The sequence below is a fragment of the Trichosurus vulpecula genome, chromosome 2 (genome assembly GCF_011100635.1).
Source record: "Trichosurus vulpecula isolate mTriVul1 chromosome 2, mTriVul1.pri, whole genome shotgun sequence".
NCBI classification, from domain to species: Eukaryota; Metazoa; Chordata; class Mammalia; order Diprotodontia; family Phalangeridae; genus Trichosurus; species Trichosurus vulpecula.
The window spans coordinates 438931469-438952911 of NC_050574.1; the positions used below are offsets into that span (position 1 = coordinate 438931469).

General features: G+C 36.9%; 1 protein-coding gene across 1 annotated transcript in view; it reads right to left on the bottom strand.

The window, feature by feature from the left end:
* Positions 1-21443, bottom strand: part of LOC118836143 (amine oxidase [flavin-containing] B) — a 152594-nt gene that overhangs the window by 18517 nt on the left and 112634 nt on the right. The window contains exons 6-11 of the mRNA XM_036743496.1: positions 18267-18408; positions 15920-16069; positions 12732-12891; positions 7629-7725; positions 3953-4006; positions 1012-1069 (exon numbers count right to left, since the gene is read on the bottom strand). Of these exons, the coding sequence (XP_036599391.1) occupies positions 1012-1069; positions 3953-4006; positions 7629-7725; positions 12732-12891; positions 15920-16069; positions 18267-18408 (661 nt within the window). The remainder of the gene's footprint in view (positions 1-1011; positions 1070-3952; positions 4007-7628; positions 7726-12731; positions 12892-15919; positions 16070-18266; positions 18409-21443) is intronic.

Consider the following 21443-nt stretch of genomic DNA (forward strand, 5'->3'; position numbering starts at 1 on the left):
TCACAGACAAATGGCTTTTGTAATCACTTTCAAAAGGTGATAAAATACATGTCAAAACTTTTCAAAATAAGCAGTCTAGTGAATATACGCAGAACATTAATTAATACTTAAAAGCTATAGAAAGTGAACAAAGAAAATGGATTTTGCTGTTGCTTATGGACTCTACATTAAGGCCCCTTGGTTTATAATAAAATGTACTAAAAGGAAAGGCACAATCTAAGAGCCTTTGAATTCAAAAGGGGAAAAAAACCCTCTCTTTGAATTGTTTCCATGGTTACTCAAAACACAGCTTTTGAATGCTGCTTCAAAGAAAAAAAAAAGAGAGAAGCCTAGACAAAGGTAGTCAAGCATACAGGCAGGACCACCCCTAGGTGGATGGGCTGGCTAAATCACACCATGTATTCTCTTGCTGCTCTTCCATTCCCTGCTTCTCCCACCACCCTTTTTTATGCCAGTAAAATTAGGATAACATAAACACAGAGGTTATCTTAGAAAAGGAAAAAAAAAACATCACAAAGAAGCAGTCTATTATGTGGAAGCTGGGGAGGGGGGCCACCTCATCTGCTTTGCCTGGGTGGTAATGGGAGTGTTGGCAGCTGGAGGTTTACAGCCTTATTAAGTACAACCTTCAGGTTGTCATCTCCTTTTCCTAGTATTGCCATCTCCATCTTTCTTGCTAGCTACCTCCCCAAGGCCTTCTTTATTTGACAAGAGCAAAGTCTTCCTGAAACTGAAGGTCCTGGGCAATTCTCTCATTCACCAAACCTAGCGAGAGCAGTAGACATATTGTCTTGTGAGGTCATGAGCCAGCCAGGAGCTCACTCCAGATACACATCCTTTGTGTGGGCCCTGGTATAGACAAATCACACATATAATGGAAGAATTCACTTTTTCTTTCAACCTGCTCCTTATATAGGACATTGTTAACCATGTCAGTACTGGCTTACTGAGTGCCCTTTTATGGGGGAGGGAAGAGAATCTGGCCAAATTTGTAGGAATTATTGGTCTTACATTGAGTGCTTCTTTTGATCCCAGAACTTTTGCATAGAGTTCACAGAGTCTCTTCTTCCTTCGAAAGAAAAAAAAAAGTAGAATCAAATAAGCACCACCAAAATTTTTACTCCCCTTCCCTTACCTCTCAAATAAGAGATTGCTTACTCATTCTTGTTTTGTTTTCACTTGGCTAAAAGAGTCATTTCATATCTGAAACACGAAATAATGAAATGCTCAACCATTCTGAAGGTAACTTTTCAGGCCACTGGAATCACTAAAAGCAGGTAAACTGATCACTTAAAAGTTTGTTGTGGTTTACAGCTAGCTGACTTTCATACAGTACAGGCAATGCAATGTTGAGGAAGTGTAAGAAAAGATAGGATGGTATCTGGTTTTTCTCCCACAGAAGCTATCCACATAGCTGAGTTAAAGTTTAATTACCAAGACAATGGCCATCTTGGTGTCAGGGAAGCTAGAGAGGCCAAACCAGCTGAACCAGTTCAAGCTTATCATGTCAGTTCAAGGATCAGGTCTTGGTCAAGTGTCCAGGCCTACTGATCTGCATAATTTGCATATGTTAAAGAGGGAAGGTAAGGAAATAAAGAATGTAGATTAATCCTAACTCAGACAAGGAAGACAGAACTAATTAACTTCACTTTTGCTTCTGTATCCTTACTCTCCTACCTATATAAACTGTATAACTTAAGAAAAGTATGTAGAAAAGTAAAGAATGTAAACTAACCCTAACTCAAACAGGGGTAGAGGAGCTGGTTACCCTCACTCCTGCTTCTATATCAATGTGAGTATTCCTAGTGAGCACTGAACCTGCTCTTTCTCAAGGAGTGTAATAAATGCCTTTCTCTGCCCTCTCTGGTCCTGAGTTCTTTGGGTGAGAATGGGCAAATCACACAGATCTTCATAAGGATCTTTCCTACCAGGAAAGCAATGAGCTACAGAAACACACCTCAGGGTTACTTCCTGACCCTGCCATGGGGAGTCCTGTGACCCCACAGTGGTGTTAAGGGGGCTACTACTTGGGTTTTCCTCAGGGAGCCCTGTGGTCTGCACAGCCTTCTTAAGGGGCCATCACTTGGGCCTTCCTCAGGGTCTGATCCTGCCTAGGGAGGTCCTGTGATCCCTACAGACTAAGGGACCATCACTTGGTTCTTCCTCAGGGTTTGGCCCTGCCCAGGAAACCCTGTGATCCCCACAACCATGTTTCTCATAAGAAAGAATGATGGATTGGGAATCAGAAGACAGGTTTCCATCCCAGTCTTCCTACTTATAATCCCATGATCATTTCCTCATCATTGGGAAAAATAAGGACAAGTCTGCTAGTAGTCTCTAACTCACTGTTGAGAGGATTAAATACGATTATGTAAATGAAGTGCTTTGTAACCATAATCATTAAACAAATATAACTAATATAGAACCTTAGAACTGATCCAGATCTCTCATTTCACTGAGGAGGAAACTGAGCCCCTGAGAGAGGGAGTAAGTTACCCAGGGCTACATGGCTAGGTAGCACCAGAACTAGAACTAGACCTGGGTCTACTGATTTCCAGTTCAGTATGCTTCCCAGGGAAGACAAATATCACTTCCTTTACATGATAAGAAAGTGGAAAGTGGTCTCCATTATTAAAATTCTTAATAGCATTTTGCAAATATTATCTCATTTATTATTAAAATAATCTTCAAAGTAGGGAGCTATTGTTACCCCTGTTTTACAGTTGAGGAAACCAAGGCAGACAGAAGTTAAGTGACTGGCCCAGGATCACACAGCTAGTGAATGTCTAAGGCAAGATTTGAACTCAGTCTTCCTGACTCCAGGGCCAATGTTCTATTCACTGTGCCACCTAGGTGTCTTTAAGTGATAGACAGCCTTCTATAATACACCTGCTGCAGATAATTTGTTCTTTGAGCAGTGTCAGTACTGGCAAGGCTAGGAAAAGACATGTAGCCAGAAGAAAGACTTTTCTGACCAAGAATATTCGAGACAATACAAGGTGTCCTGCTAATGGATCATTCTGACTAGAGCAGCAACTGCCTCCAATAAATTCAAAGAATACAGCATTTAGTGAATGCCCATGAAGTATCTGTTGCCTTGGAAATGAATGTGAAGAACACTCATCAGATGCTACCAGTGGGCGAGTGGCTCCATGTAAGTTGTTTTAGAAAGTGCTCTGTGGATTCCTGGCTAGTAGCATATTTAAATAGGAATTTACTGAATAAACTAAGAGTTAAGAAATCTCCCAAAGTGGTTTACTTTCTCCCAGCAAGGAACTAGGTCCTTGGCAGAAAATCTTTTCCCCATCATCCCAATGAGGAGAATGTATGGAAAATTTGAAGTGTACCCTCCCCATTCCTCAAATGGAAAACTAAAAGGGGTTCATTTCTACAAGACCCCACAGCAAGTCACTTAACCCACTTTGTCCCAGTTTCCTCATCTGTGAAATGAACTGGAGAAGGAAATGGCAAATGATTCTAGTATCCTTGACAAGAAAATCCCAAATGGGGTCATAAAGGGTTGGACGTGACTGAAAAATGACTGAAAACAACAAAAATCATCCCAATAATAAGCATCTTGTTTGTTCTGTTCATTCAGTATTTACCACGTATTGCTTTCTATTGTCCAGTGTATTGGTCTTATCTTCCTCAGTAGACTACAATTTAATTAAGATCAAGGATTGTACCTTAAATTTTTGTATTTCTCCATATAAGCCTATTACCTTGCTCTTAGGGAGTACTCAAAATGGCAACTATTCTGTAGAAAGAATTAGAAGACCTGTTTTATTTTTTTTAATGCCAGCTCCATACTTTTCCTAAAATGGCTTCTTTGCACCTCAGTAATTAATAGACAACTAGCATTTTGTGGTATGTGTATTAATTGTTAGATGTTCTGCACATTAATTTAAAATTCACAATAATAAACTGTCAAATCACAAGCTTTATTTCTCACCTTTCTTCTTTGGTTAGACGTGCCAGTTTTCTTGCTTTGTGGGCAAGAATAAATCTAGAACATAAAAAATAGGAAAAAATAATATGAAATTATCTTCCCTCTTGCCCTGCTCACGTAACTTTAAACATTGATAGCATTCTGCTTTAAAAGACTGATAAGGAAGTCCCAAACTAATTTATTTTGTCTCCATGTCCCTTTTATTCACAAGTTGTTCCAGTTCTAGATACTGAATGCCACTTTCAGTCTTGAGGAATTTTGGGGGATAAATAAAAAATACCAATCTGTCAGCAGTCCAAGTCAGCATCATATTGTTTTCCTCCAATTGTCATGGAATGATAACTGCTCATTAAAATTCCCCAGCTAGCTCAGTTCTTTATGAAGCACTTTCTATCTTAAAAGCATATCATTATTCCAACACTTTCAACAAGACAACCTTCCTATGAACTGCTGTCTTTCTAAACCCAAACCAAAATGGTGATAGATGTAACAAATGTCAAAATATAAATAGAATTCTATTTTTTAAAAAGTATGAATTTAGTGAACATTTTGAAAATGAAATAATGCTGATTTATGGAACATTATATTTGAGGAACCATTTTTTTGGGTAAGAAGACATGTCAAAATGATTTTGGTTCATTTTTCTTAACAATATTAGTATCTCTTTTTAAAAAAAACATTTATTTTCAGTTTTCAACATTCACTTTCACAAGATTTTGAATTTCAAAATTTCTCCCCATCTCTCCCCTCCCCCCCACCCCAGGACAGTGTGCATTCTAGTTAGCCTTTCCTCCAATCTGCCCTTCCTTCTATCACTCCACTCCCCCTCTCTTATCCCCTTCCCTTCTATTTTCTCGTAGGGCAAGATATATTTCTATACCCCATTGCCTGTATATCTTATTTCCCAGTTGCATATCAAAACAATTTTTAACATTCATCATTAAAGCTTTGAGTTCCACATTCTCTCTCTTTCTCCCTCCCTATCCACCCTCATTGAGAAAGCAAGCAATCCATATAGGTTATACATGTGTAGTCATGCAAAACACTTCCATAACAGTCATGTGAAAGACTAACTATATTTCCCTCTATCCTGTCATGCCCTTCATTTATTCTATTCTCTCCTTTGACCCTGTCCCTCTACAAAAGTGTTTGCTTCTGATTACCCCTTTACCCAATCTGCCATCCCTTCTATTATCTCCTCTTTCTTATCCCCTTCCCCCCTGCTTTCCTGTAGGGTAAGATAGATTTCCATACTCAATTGAGGATGTATGTTATTGCCTCCTTAAACTAAATCCAATGAGAGTAAGGCTCACTTATTCCCTCTTACCTCCTCCCTCTTCCCCTCCATTGTAAAAACTCTTTCTTGCCTCTTTTATGTAAGATGATTTACTACATTTTACCTTTCCCTTTCTCTTTCTTACAGTACATTCCTCTCAACACTTGATTTTACTTTTTAGGTATCTTACTTTCATATTTAGTTCACCCTGCACCCTCTGTATCTATCTATCTATCTATCTACACACACACATATATACATACACACATACATACACACACATTCCCTCTAACTAACCTAATACTAAGAAAGGTCTGAGGAGTTACAAATATCATTTTTCCATGTAGGAGTGTAAACAGTTTAACTTTAATAAGTCCCTTATGGCTTCTCCTTCTTGTTTACCCTTTCTTGTTTCTCTTGATTCTTGCATTTGAAAGTCAAATTTTCTATTCAGCTCTGGTCTTTTCAACAAGAATGCTTGGAAGTCCTCTATTTCATTGAAATTCCATTTTTCCCCTTAAGTATTACACTCAGTTTTGCTGGGTAGATGATTCTTGCTTTTAATCCTACCTCCTTTGACCTCTGGAATATCATATTCCAAGCCCTCCAATTCCTTAGAAGCTGCTAAATCTTGTGTTATCCTGATTGTGTTTCCATAATACTTGAATTGTTTCTTTCTGGATACTTGTAATATTTTCTTCTTGACCTGGGAATTCTGGAATTTGGCTACAATATTCCTAGGAGTTTTCCTTTCGGGATCTTTTTCAAGAGTTGATTGGTGGACTCTTCCCATTTCTATTTTACTCTCTGGTTCTAGAATATCAAAGAAGTTTTCCTTGACAATTTCTTGAAAGATATGTCGAGGCTCTTTTTTTTTGATCATGGTTTTCAGGTAGTCCAATAATTTTAAAATCATCTCTCCTGCATTTATTTTCCAGGTCAGCTGTTTTTCCAGTGAGATATTTTACATTGTCTACCATTTTTTTTTCATTTTTTAGGTTTTCTTTTATAATTTCTTGATTTCTCATAAAGTCATTGGCTTCCATTTGCTCCATTCTAATTTTTAAGGAATTATTTTCTCCAGTGAGATTTTAGACCTCCTTTTCCATTTGGCCAATTCTGTTTTTAAGGCATTCTTTTCCTCATTGGCTTTTTGCACCTCTTTTGCCATTTGGGCTAGTCTATTTTTTAAGGTGTTCTTTTCTTCAGTATTTTTTTTGGTCTCCTTTAGCAAGCTGTTGACTCATTTTTTTTTCATGATTTTCTTGCATCACTCTCATTTCTCTTCCTAAATTTTCCTCTACTTCTCTTACTTGATTTTCTAAATCCTTTTTGAGCTGTTCCATAGCCTGAGGCCATTTCATATTTTTCTTGGAGGCTTTGGACGTAGGAGCTTTGACTTTGTTATCTTCCTTTGGTTGTTAAGTGGAGGGTGTACTGCCCCAAGCTTCAGGAGTTTTGTGCAGCTATTTTCAGAGATATTTCTAGAGACCTGTAAATTTTCAGTTCTTCCAAAGTGGTATGATCAAAGGAGAGGTGTTTATTCCTCTCTTGGCCTGTGGTCTGGTCTGTGAGCAACCACAAGCACTCTTTTCTGCCTTGAAACTGAGATAAGGACTCCCCCTCCACAGCCGCCACAAGCTCTGCCATGCCAGTGCTCCTCCTTGCCCCAGGACCACCACCCAGGACTGCAAGCCAGATAAGCCACTTGATTCCTCCACCATCTGTAGGCCAAGAGCTCCAGAAGCAGCCCCTCCTGGGGCACTGGCTGCTGCCACCCTGGAACTGGGGCTGGAACTGGGGCCAGTCCATGTTCCTCTCTCACCCAGGTAAGAGAATTTTCCCACTGACCTTCGAAGTTGTCTTTGGCATTTGTGAGTTGAGACGTCTGGAAACTGATGCAGCTGCCAGTGATTCCATGGCCTGAGGCCTGCTCCAGCCCCATCTGTGCTGGTGAGGCCTCCGCTGGGCTGTGCTCTACTTAGCTCTCAGCCCTGTGCAACAGACCTTTCCTGTTGGCCTCCCAGATTATCTTAGGCTAGAAATCTGTTTCACTCTGTCATTTTGTGGCTTTTGGTGCTCTAGAATTTGTTTAGAATCATTTTTACAGTTATTTCGCAGGGTTTGGGGGGAGAGCTCAAGCAGGTCCCTGCTTCTACTCTGCCATCTTGGCTTCCCCCACCCTGCCCCCAAGTATCTCCTTTTTCAAGAAGGAAAGAAAATAAAAAAATATCCTTCATCACCATAAATGTTTGGAAATCGTAAAGACATTTCAAAATGATTTTGGTTTATCTTTCTTAATATTAGTATTCCCTTTTTCAAGAAGCAAAGAAAATAAAAGATATCCTTTATTACCATAAATGTTTGGACAATATAAAGAGATACTCTATCTTTGATTCTTACCCTATTATGGCAGCATAAGTACCATCAGGCTTGGTGTCATCTAGAGTGAAAGCAATTGGAGCTTCTTCCCCTTCAATGATCATGGTTCCACAGTAATCTTGGAAAACCAGAAAGAGCAGAAAGAACTGACATTTCCCATCAAATCGCTTCCAAGATCAACAATGCAACACTAAATTCACTGAGTAAAGCTATAGTTTATTGTTTGGACAGTAAATGCAGAAAGATCAGACAAATTTAAAAGGAAAAGTAACGTGCAGAGCATTTTCCTTTTTTATTTCTGAAAATGAGGCTACAGATTTGGGCAAAAAAGTAAAAGAATATAGCACTGTAAATAAATGCAGGACCAAATTTAATAAAATCTTGTTATTACTTTTGTTTCTAACATAATTTTGTTTCTTTTTATGAAGACAACAAGAATAAAATACTGTATTTCTCCACATAAGTGTTTCAGATTTTCTGCCAAATATTTGCAAAAAAGTGAGATGTGACCATTATGTGAAGTTTTTTTTTTAATTGTGCTGGTATTAATTTAAAATTATTTATTACTAAATTGTCTTTGGTGGCGCAAAATACCAGAGAATACACATTAAAACTGAATACTGACAATGCGCATCCGCTGAGAATTCTAGGCTCCTGGCTTGAGATCAATGCGCATCCATATGCTATTGGCTGATACATTGCTTCTCTGTTTACCTTTTAGTCAGCATGATGAATAGAATTATACCATGTAATGATTATGTAATGAAAGGTCATAAATCAATTTTTAGACTGGGGAAAAAACAGGGTGCAATGATTATATGGTGGAAATGATTATCTGGTAAAATACAGTAAAAAGGAAGATTAAAAAGGAAAAGGATTCTAATAGTCTGCTATAAAACAGAAACAGTACAGTATGTCTAAAATCAGTCAGGTAATTTGCAGGCCTTAAATTTTATGGTTATTTTCTTTACAAAACTATTTGTACTAAATTTTCAATGAATTACCAGTTATGTGGAAGACAATGAAAATACAGATAATAGAAATCTACCAATAGTACAAAATCTTCACTTCATCCAATCATTTCAACTTCTTCCTGTAGGGAACTGATGAACCCCTTGTGTTAGCTCATTTCAGATTGGTGGGTCTCCCCTGACCATTCACAAAATTGATGTCAGACATAGAAAATGGTGATACTGAGGTGTGGTGAACAGTCAATGGTTAGAATTTGAAATATGAGAATATATGCTAGAGATAAACTAATGATAAAAGCTCTACTTGATCCCTCAATTACTCAACTAGCTGAAGTTATATGAGTAATAGGATTATAATAGCAACTAGTACTTTTATAGTGCTTTGCAGTTTGCAGAATGCTTTAAAATATCTCATTTTATCCTTACAACAATCCTGGAAGGTAGTTTTATTGCTATAATATTATTACAGATGAGGAAACTGAGGCACAGAGAGGTTAAATGACTTACTTGAGGTCACACACTAATAAGCACTTAGAAGCAGGATCTGAACCCATGTCCACCTGACTTAAGTCAAATGCTCTATTCACTGCACCACTTAGCTGCCTAATGGAGAATTCTAGTAATGATGTATTTTTTAATTGTTAGAATACTTTTGTAGATTTTATAATATACTCATGCTTAGGAAAAAATCAAATCAGGGCTTGAATTATTCTTTTGTTTATTGCCTTGGCTTAAGAAAGTGATGGAGAAAATATTAGTAAGTAAATTAAATTTAAAAATGTGGTGCATGGACCTTTTTATTCAAAGAGCTAGTTCTTAAACAGCCAGTTGTTAAACATTTTTATCTGTACACCTCTGCATATTAAGTATATATAAAATATACACAAAATAAAAACAAAGTAGGAGAAGATGTCATCACCTTGGGAGATCATGTAAGAGTCAGAATTTGAACTGAGTTTTAGAGGTGCACTAGACTATCTCTAAGGTCCCTTCCTGAGCTGTCATTATGTGATTCTATTAAGTAAGAAGACTGGCTTTTTTCTCCCACACTCCCCTCTCTCCCAGAATGTTGTTTCTACATGGTCACTTCAGAGAATGTGCCAACTCCTTGTCATAGAACCACTTTTAATCTTCCTCAGCATACCTTCTGCTGAAATGCTACTTATAAGTAACAAAGCTGATTAATAGGATTTTCATCTCTTCTTGCTTATCCTCTGAAGAGACATGGCTAAAAAATGAATATGAGAAAGGGAGAACTAAGGAATGTAAGTGGCTGATTCTCAGTCAATGGGTCTCAATACTTTGGTTTCTTTTTTTAAAAATAATATTTTATTTTTAGGTAATTTTTTTATTTTCCCCAATTACATGTTAAAATAATTTTTAACATTTAAAAAAAAGTTTTGAGTTTCAACTTCTATCCCTCCCTCACCCTCCACTATGGCAAAGTAATCTGAAATACATTACACATGTGTAATCATGTAAGACATTTCCATATTAGTTGTTTTGTAAAAGAAGATTAGAAAGAAAGAAAAAGAAGGAAGGAAGGAAGGAAGGAAGGAAGGAAAAGCAAGGAAGGAAAGAATGAAAGAAGGAAGGAAGGAAGGAAGGAAGGAAGAAGAAACAAAGAAAGAAAAAGAAGGAAGGAAGGAAGGAAGAAAAACTGACTGTAGTTTCTTGCAAAGACATCCTCAGCCTACTGGAGATAGTAGGGGTGGGGAATAGAGAGGATTGAAGGAGTTAGGTTTTGGGAAGAGGAAGGAGTGGGATGGACGACAGAAGCAACACTAACTACAGTACAAGGAGGACAGTTCATGAAGGATATGTTTATATCTTGAAGTTGAAAGGCTCAATGAATAGATAGATGGCTGGACAGGTGGATGGGTGTCTATTAGTTGAGGCAGAGAAGGATCCTTTCTTCCTTAATGTGTCTTGGGAAACTCATCAGGGTAAAGGTTGAAAAAGACTGGAAAGGACCTATCTAGATAATCTGCACACTACATCAATTACATCTGTCTGCAAAAATGAGTGGTCTATAGTTGAATGTAAGAATGCTTAAATTACTTCCTTTTAATTTTCAAAGTTCTATTCAATTCTATCCAATTTATTAAAAGGTAACATACATAAATAGCTAATTACTTTACTACTTTCAGGGATCTATGACTTCCTCAGTATGAGCACGCCCTCCCTTGACACAGATCAGAACTCCTCTGTGCCTTAGGAGACAATATTCATGACAAAATCATCACATGGTGATGGCCATTCTTAGTCTGTCACCTGGCCCATATTCAAAATCTTTTCAAACGGAGAGTTTGCACTCCACTGGCATCACCTTTGAGAATTCAAGGTCATTTCCATGCCATGAGGAAGCTTTGCAGGAGGACTACAAGGGGAGGAATGATGAATCATTGGTACATAAAATTTGCATGGGCAATTATGGGATTTTCTCATGGACCCGTCATGCTTCAGTGGACTGGTTCCAGGCAGTTATCCTCAAGCATTATTCTAAATACTAGCTTTGGAAATGGAAGGCCTGGGTTCAAGTCCTGACTCTGCCTCTTAACAGTTGTGTGATCTTGGATAAATCATTTTTCTTTTCCAGGCCTTAATTTCCTCATCTACAATATGAGTCTATTGGGTTAAATAATTTCTAAATTCTCTTCCAGTTCTAGGTCTATGATACTAAATTCCATTTCCCACTATCTGTCAACAAGTAACAGTGTGTTACCTTGGCCATCTTCTTATCTATTTAGGTAGGTTAGGATGTTCCTAAACTCATTAAAACCAGATAGTAAACAGCTTCAAATCCCTGCTTTCCTTTCCCTCCTAAGATTTTACAGTAGAAAGAGATGTTAGAATTTGTTTAGACCACATCCTTCCCAATCGTCAGGCGAGAAAACTGAAGTTCAGTCTCTGAATTAATTAGTTGATTGACTTGCCAAGATCAAAAAGGTATTAGATAATAGAGCTGGGAATCAAACTCAGATTCCCCGACTCCAATTTCAATGTTGTTCTCCCTATGCCACAATATATCTAGGTTTAACTAAACTGACTGCTTTAAAAATCTATTATCTGGATCAAGTTAGTCATACACTGAGTAGCAGTTAGTTTCAAGGAGTGATTTATTTTATTTTTATAAATGAAGTGAATACTCTCAACCTAAAGTTCTAATTTATTTAATTGACTTTCAATTCCATTCAAAAAACATTCATTGACCATTTACTCTGTGCAACACATTGTGTTAGGCCCTCAAGAAGATTATGATAATAGACAGATATGTGTGTGTATGTATATATACATATATACATACATATCTATGTACACCCCCTCCCCCATATATCTGGCTTTAAAGTTTTCAAAGTGCTTTACCTAATTAACTCATTTGATCTCTACAACAAAATGTGAGGCAGGTGCTATTATCACCATTTTACAGATGAGGAAACTGTGGCTGAGTGAGGTTAAATGGCTTGCCTTTAAGTCTTCAGAAAGCCAGTAAAGCCTTCCCAATTCCAAGTCTTTCTAACTCCAAGATCTGTGTTCTATCTACTACACCAGCTCACTGACTCACATAGATAGAAATATGTATAGTAATACATAGTTGCTATCCTGAGGTGAATGAATGGGAAGACTGGACATGTCCATATGCCAATATAATTGAATGCCTAGTATACAATTGCCTAAGAGAGGTACAAGGAAAGTGCTATGAGAATTTATGAGAAGGAATGACCATTTTTGGCTGAGGGAATCAGGGAAGCATTCGTGGAGATGATTCTGAGATAGGGCTTAAAGGGTCAATTGGATGTCCAGCTTCAGAGATGTTGGGGAGGAGAAACTGCAGATTTAGGGAATGGAATGTTCCTTAAAGGCATGGAGTTAAGAAAGGATTAAAAAATGCCAAAAATAGTCCACTTTGGCAAGGGTAGTGAGCAAATGAATGTTATATTAGATGAGGCTGGGAAGGTAGGCTGTGGAGACTCTTGAATGCTAAGGTTAGGACTTAAACTTTGTTTCATAGACAATAGAACATTTTTAAAAAAGAGAGTGACAATATTCCAAAATAATGTGCATTGGTGGGGCATAGGGAGAGATAAAGAACCCTCCAGCATTTTTCTTAACAGACCTCTGAAATATTACTTCATGGAAATAAGATACCTACCCTTTTTCCTCCAAAAAGGTTCTTGGTAATATACCATACATTTGATGACCGAACCCAAAGGAACACGACTAATCAACTGGTTTCTCATCATTGGTAAGGGTGGGTTAAAATGAATCTTCATACCCAATGTTGGAGGAATAGCACTAATGACATATTTGGCCTGTAAGGAAACAAATGGTACCATTATCATCATCATAATGAACTGTACTTTAATTTTCATAGGATCATAGATTTGGAGTTGGAAGAAACCTTAGAATCAAATGAGTCCAACCTTCTTATCTTACAGATGGGGAAATTGAAACCCAAAGACATTCATTGACTTGTCAAGAGTCACACATTTTAAGTGTCTGAGGAAGGATGTGAACTCAGGACTGACTCTGAGTCTAGCAACTTATCCATCCACCAGGCTAACCATTACCTAGAGTATTCACAGAGCTCACATTATTATAGGTTTTTGAATGTTAACCAAAAAGGAGAAAATACCACTTCTACAAGATAAGAGAAAAGGTACCAGATCTGAAGTCTGGTAAAATCTTGTCCATATTTAAGTGCTAGGTATTGGTGAAACTCTGACATAAAATCTTATCACTAGAAGGGATCTCAAAGGTTATTTGGTCCAATCTCTAAATCAATTCATTGATAAATATTTATTAAGTACTCACTATGTTCTAGGCACTGTGCAAGGCACTAGGGATACAAAAACAATGAATTAAACAATCTCTACTTCCAAGGAACTTAAGTTCTAAAAAGGGAGGAATCTTATTTTACCCCATCCTTGAATCATCTGGCCTTTCCTTGCTGGAGTTTGGTAACAAATTCCTGAATATTTCACTTCATAAGAAATTCTCAAGGTCTATTTCATTTTTTGATAATTCTAACAGTTAAAGTTATTCATTATATTGAGCTGAAACATCTTAAATGTTTTTAAATTTTAAAATAAATTGTTGAATCTTAAAAATCTGAAATTTTCAACCCCTGGATTTCTTTTTATCCTTCTCCTTCACCGCCCCCCACCCCCAGCCTCTTGCCTCTATAACTACCTGGAATAAATCTGATCTCTATTCCACATAACTCATCAGATATTTGAAGATAATCACAGTTTCTCTCCCTTCTCTTCCTCACGATAAATACATTCATTTCCTTCAACTCTTGCTCATAAAATACAGTTTCTAGCTCCTTCACTATTCTGATTACTTTCCTCTGTACATATCCAGTTTATCAGAATTAAGACTACCTGAGATATGTTCCAAACAGTTCAGAGTATAGAGATCAATGGACTTTACCACCTGCATTACAGAAACTACATTTTCATTGTATGATTACTATATTATGGCAGCCTATGATTACACTAATATTTTTGTTTACAACAGTTAGAATGGTGACTCATTTTGATCTCATGGCCCATTGGCTTCCAGCTTTTTTTGCTCTTCCCACCCTATGAACTACCATAGTATAGTTCTCCTTCAGCTAGAACTTGTTTATTGAGTTTTTTAGTCTAAACAAAGAATTCTACATTTTATCCCATTAGTTTCAGCTCATTATTACTATGGATTAATACCTTTCAAAAATTCAAATTTTGCTCTTTGAGGTACTATTTCTCCCTGCATCTTTAGGGCATACTTAAAATTTGCTAAGGGACCTTCCTATATCTTCACCAAAGATACTGATAAAATTGAGTAATACAGGACTGAGAGAGAATCCTTTGGCATATGTCTAGAAATCTCTCTTTAGCTTAAATTAAATTTGTTAATCAATGTTCTTGAGTGCTTCAACCAGCCAAAAATCAACCTTAACTATACATATTTATATATCTTAAAAATGTTTGTTAAATGCTTTGGGAAATTCAGACATACTATGTTTATAACATCTCCCTTAATCTCTTGGTCTAATAACAATTTTTAAAAGTAGTATATTCATTTGTCATAACATTTTAACATTTTAAAAACATTTATGGAATAAAACAAGTATTTCCATAACATACTATAATAAAAGATGACTGCACATGAACCTACAAATCTATTATATACTTGTTATTCCTTTTAAATATATAAAGTTATCATGTAAACTTTTTTCTTCCATCTCCCACCTCCAACCCTAGAGATGGCTACCATTAGACACAAATAGCATATATATGTATGTATACACACACATATATGCATATATATGTAAAATTATTCTATACAAAATTCTATTTATCAGTTCTTTCTCTGGATGCAGATAGAATCTTTTTTATATGTCCTTTATAGTTAATTTGGGTATTTATAATAGTCAAAATGCCTTATTCGCTCAAAATTGTTCTTAAAGAAATATTGCTGTCACTGCATACAATGTCCTCTTGATTGTGCTCATTTCACTCTTCATTATTTCATACAAGTCTTTCCATGTTTTTCTAAAACCACTGAGCTCATCATTTCTTATAGCAGAGTAGTATTTCATCACAATCATATACCACAACTTATTTAATTGATGGGCATCCCTGCAATTTCCAGTTCTTTGCCACCACAATATAAACATTTTAGAACATATAGGTACTTTTCCTTTTTCTCTAATCATCTCTGGAAACAGACCTAGTAGTGCTATTTCTGCGTCAAAGGGTATAGTCAGTTTAACAACTCTTTGGGCATAACTCCAGATTGTGTGTTCTTTTGTTCTCTGGATAATTTCAATTATATTAAATTTAAAAAGATTTTGTACAAATAAAACAAATATAGCCAAAACCAGAAGGAAAGCAGAAAATTGGGGGAAAAATTTAAAAACAGTCATCAGAAAAAGGTCTCATATCTAAAATGTATAAAAAATTTGTCAAATTTATAAGGATATAAATCATTCCCCAATTGATAAATGGTCAAAGGATATGAACAGGTAGTTTTACAATGAAGAAATCAAAGCAATTTATAATCGCATGAAAAAATTCTCTAAATCATTATTGATTAGAGAAAAGCAAATTAAAACAACCTTAAGATATCATTTTACACCTATTAGATTGGCTAAAATGATTGAAGGGGAAAGTGACAAATTTTGGAGGGAAAATGGGACACTAATTCATTGTTGGTGCAAGTGTGAATTGATTCAACCATTTTGGCATAACTTGTTCTTAGTGAATACATTCTGGCTCCTAGATATCATTTGTAAAACTCTGAATCACATAAATACATTATTAATTAAAATACTATAATGGCTTAAATTACCTCATATATTTCATGGTTCAGAGTCTCCACAATAACTTTATCACCTGTCTGATCAATATGAACTACAGGCCTTTCCAGCTTTACTCGGTCTCCAAGAAGTTCCATTATCCTCTCACTAACTTGACCAGAACCTCCAATAAACTTCCTTTCCTGTAAAAGAAAGACATGCCATAAAAGGTGGGATGGAGGGTAAAGGAAATAGAATGCTTAACTTCCTCCTCTCAGTGACTGCCCTTATTACCATCCTTTACACTTTCATTTTGTTTTTCTTTTCTCCTACCCTCCCCAGAAGGATATTTAAATATTTATTGGTTGACTGACTGACAATGTGTAAAATGTAAGATAGGAAAGAAAAAAATAAACTATTACTATTATTTGTTCTGGACATCAAATTTCAATTAATGCAGGCAAAAGAACAGAGGGAGATATAGAAGAAAGGGAATGAACATAAAATGAGAGGGTGGTCACAAAGTGCTCCAGAAAAATTTCCAAAGAAATCTTCATTTGCTCAGAAAAAAAAAATTGCCTTCAATCCTTCGGGAAAGTACTGAAAGATTTCCTCATTCACTGTAGCTCTGTTAAATAAAATACACACACACACACACACACACACACACACACTCTAATGACTGTATGCTTGGGGCAGCTAGGTGGTACAGTGAGTAGAACACTGACCCTGGAGTCAGGACAACCCGAGTTCAAATCCAGCTTCAGACACTTAACACACTAGCTGTATGACCTTGGGCAAGTCACTTAACCCCAATTGCCCTGCCTTCCCCTCTCCAAAAAAAAGAAGACTGTATGCCCAAATAGTGGAGGTGGACTGATCACATCCACCTCCAGTGTCTTTCCCTGGTACTTTCCCAGTGTCCTCTCTCCATCATATTGTTGAAAATCTTTGAAAGACTGGAGGTCTCACAAGCTGATTAGTGGTGGTGGTGATGCCTGTAAGAACTGTACACATTTTCTTCTGCCTCTCTACTGGCTTTTGATATACTTATCTTGAGTTCTTCATTGGCAGTGTTCCATATCTTGTTGCTATATAGCAACACTAGTTAAATAATATTATACACAAAAAAATCTGAGCTCTTGTATTCTTGGCAAAAAAAAAATAAGATCTTGGTAACTGGTCCCATCACTTCCTGGCAAACTGAGGGAGAAGAAATGGAAGCAGTGTCAGATTTTATATTCTTGGGCTCAAAGATTACTGCAGGCAGCAACTACAGCCATGAAATTAAAAGGCACTTGCTTCTTGGAAGGAAAACAACGGCAAATCTGGACAGCATATTAAAAAGCAGAGACATCACGTTTCTGACAAAGGTCCATATAGTCAAAGCTATGGTTTTTCCAGAAGCAATGTACAGCTGTGAGAGTTGGGCTATAAGGAAAGCCTGGTGCTGCAGAAGCAATGCTTTCAAAATGTGGTGCCGGAGAAGACTTTTGAGAGTTCCTTGGACAACAAGGAGATGAAATTAATCGAAACTTAAAGAAATTAATTCAGACTATTCACAGGAAGTCCAAACACTGAAGCTGAAGCTGAAATACTTTGGCTACAAAGTGAGAAGACAGGAGTCATTGGAAAAGCACCTGATGTTGGGAAAAACTGAAGGAAAAAGGAAAAGGAGATGGCAGAGGATGAGACAGATAGTGTCATGGAGACAATGAATTTGAGTTTGGACAGACTTCAGGAGATATTGAAGGAGAGAAGGACCCGGGGTGCTATGGTCCACTGGATCACAGAGTTCAATGCAAATGAAGGATCAAACGAAAACAACAACGAATTCTTGGCACCTATGATGCCCCAGAGGGAGCTCTAATTTAGGCTAGTTCATTTAAAAAACACACACACACAAAACTGTTCCAAATATTCCAGACACTGAAAAAGAAATCAATGAGTTTTTTTAAAACCCTCAATATCTGACATTATCTGAAGGCCATAAAAATGTGTCCACATGGATTTTATCTTTTAAAATTACACAAATTTCTTTACTTTAAAAAATAGCTTACTGAGAATGTACTCAATGTGTCCATTTTTTACTGTCATTTTGTTCTACAGCTTCATAAACATTCTTCTAAGTTTTTCTAAAAGTCTTTGGTTGCATTGATTCCAAATGTGTAATTACAAAATGAATACATTTAGATTTTCATTTTAAGATTACTCTCAGTTTCTGTTATTTTGAATGTCCATCAACAAATAGTGCCTTTCTAAAAATATAATAAGAAAGCTTAAATTACTGTAACACCCTGTGTTCTCATTCTCTCCCCCTCCCCTCTTTCTCTCTATGCTCTGTTTTTTCATGCTGAAGTAACTTTCTAACTAGAAACATCTGTTGATAATTGTGGGTACCTGTCCTCCATTGGTTGTTGAAATAATTCTGGTTGTGCCCCCACACTGCTTCACATACCACAGGAACCAGAGAGCAGAGACTTCATGCGTCTCAGCAGTGACACAGAGATTCACAAAGAGTATGGCAAGCTGTTTGGCAGATCTGTATAGGAAACAAAAGCAGAATTATCACTGCATTCATCCTTGAGGGAAAGGATGTATTTAATTTTCCAAAAAAAATGTTCAGATGAAAAATTTAGATCACAAGATGAAAATTAGTATTGTCAAGCTCCTCAGTCTATAGACGAGGAGACCAAGATCAGGTAAAGTGACGTGACTTGAGAGGCAGCATAGCGTAGTGTATGAACACTGGACTACTTAGTATGCTAGTTTTTTTCACTCACACTAAAGCACAGGTCCAACCATGCCACCCCCATACTCAACAAACTCAAGTGGCTCCCTTTTGCTACCAGGATTAAACACAAAATCCTCTGTTTGACATTCAAAGCCTTCAACATCTAGTCCTCCCTGCCTTTCCAGTCTTCTTACACCTAATTACCCCACTCCCACCCCACATGGACCCTTAGATCCAGTGATACTGGTCTTCCTGCTGTTCCACAGACAAGATACTCTAATTCTTGGCTCTGGGCATATCCTCCGGCTGTCTTCATGCTCTCCCTTTGCATCTCTGCCTCCTGGCTTTCTTCAAATCTCAGCTAAAATCCCACCCTATACAGGAAGCCTTTCCCAATCCCTCATAATTATTTCATATTTATCCTACACATACCTCATTTGCACATATTTATTTGCTTGTTTCTTCCATTAGATTGTGAGCTACTTGAGGGCAGGGACTATCTTTTGCCTTTCTTTGTATCTCCAGTGCTTGGCACAGTGCCTGGCACATAGTAGGTGCTTAATAAATGCTTTGACATAAAAATAAGCAGCTAGCAGTTTTAAAGAGTTGCCTGGGGCACTGACAGATTTAGTGACTTGTTCATGATCACAAACCTAGTATGTGTCAAGAGGCAGTATACTCTACCACACTGCTGTTTATATTGGTGAAACTTCACAATTTCTACCCCAACTTGGTCCCTACAATGCTGTTCCCCAGTCATCCTGACACCATGTCACCACAGACATACTGTCCCTCCCCCCCACCTCCCTGCCACGTCTTTCTTATATGTTTCCTTCCTCTATTACAATAAAAGCTCCTTGAGGGCAGGGACTGCCCTTCTTTTCATCTGTTCTCTCTAAAACTTAGCACAGTATATAGTAAGTACTCAATTTTTGTTCATTTATCATAGTTTTTAAAAAATAATTTTCCTCTTACTTAATGTCTTACTCAAAAATCTCACTCAATGTCACCCTTGAAACATACAAAATACATTCTCAAATATTTCTGTACTTCAGTGGATTTGTGATCTCACTGATAGGGATACTCTGTCCAGAGATACAGACTGAAGGTAATTCATGCCTTTTCATCCTGTGTAACTTTTGTTCAGGTGTTTCTAGAAATCCTCTATAGGTGGTCCACTCAATGTGTTTTTGCACCTCTTCCAGATCTTCAAACATTTCCCAGGGACTATTGGCTGTCCAAAGATTATCCCTCACATTCATTATCTTGTATTTCTATGACACTGAATGTTCGTTTTTCTGATAATTTTTCCCATGGACTAAAATTTTATTTATTTTTTTTCTTAATAGTAATTTTTTTTTCCAATTACATGTAAAGACAATTTTCAAGATGAATCTTGTGAAAGATTTTGTGTTCCAAAGTTTTCTTCTCTCCCTCCTTGCCACTCTCCCCAAGACTCCAAGCAATCTGATGTGGGTTATATAGTACACTCATAATATTAAGCCATGTCTCCTGCATACTTCTTGGTGGGCTAAAACTACTTGTGACAACATGTCTCTTCATTGCCCTTTAGTTTTATTTTTGTAGCTTGAAGTATTCAATGCTTTGCAGTCCCAAAGCATCACTAGTGAGATCACTAGGTAACGTAATATAAAGGGAGAAGATTGTGGGGGGGGCAGGACAGAGGCCTTGAGGAGGACATCCACAATTAAATTATCCTTTCAAGGCTCTTTATTAAATGTAGTTTTTATTACAAAATGATTAATAAATGATATGCTTAGTACTTTTGCCTTTTTACATTTTTTGGTGAGATCTTTCCATCCTGATATATAGTTAAATTTCGTAAAGGTGCCAAGTACAACTGAGAAGTACATAAATTTCTATCCTCATTAAATAATTTCCAAAGATCTTCATTTCTAATTTTTCTATAGTTCTATTCATGTTTTCATCTTCTTTCTTGTCTATTTTTTGGTTACATTTGTCTAGTTTTCAAATAGGTACATTGAGGTCCCCCATTATAGTTTTACCATCTATTTATCCCTCCAATTTTATTATTTTTTCCTTTAATAACTAATATACTATGCTACATAAAGTATTGATATTCATTCATTATCTGTGGTGCCTTCAAGTATATTTATATTTCACTGCTTGTTTCTTTTTTCGGTCTATATTTACTGCAGCCTTATCAGACATCATGATTACTATTTTTTTTTTAGTTCAGTTGAGCTACAATAGATTTTGCTCCAGTCCTTCATTTTTACTTTATGTGAATCTCAGTTTCAAGTTTTTCTTGTAAACAAGATACTGCTAGTTTCTGTTTTCAATGCATTCTGCTATCCTTTTGTTTTATACGTGAATTTATCTCATTCACAACTATGATCTTCAATTGTGTATTACCCTCCACACTATCCTTATGTGCTCTTTTTGCTTTCACCTTCGCCTTCGTAAGAAGTGAACAGCAAAAGAGCAGGAGTTTCCCTGACACTTGTGATTGCATAAGTAAAGCAGCTTGTTCCCTCTCTGTTAGACTCTTCTCTTGTTCTTCCCCAACCTTGATCCCTTATTTTTGTTCTTTCATCCATTCCTTCCATGTTCCTTCCTCCAATATTCAAAATTGTTCTGCTTATGACTTAATAATGACTTACCTATCCTGCCCTCTCCCCCCCCCCACCTCTCGGCACTGTCCCCTCCTATTACCCCCTTTAATTTTAATGTATTTCTGTACTAACAATCTCTATTGTATATGTAATTGTGTTCAATGTTCCTTTATCCAATTCGAAGGTAAGTGAGATTCATGGGATACCCATGCCTCCACCTCTTCTTCCATGACTATATGCTCTTCA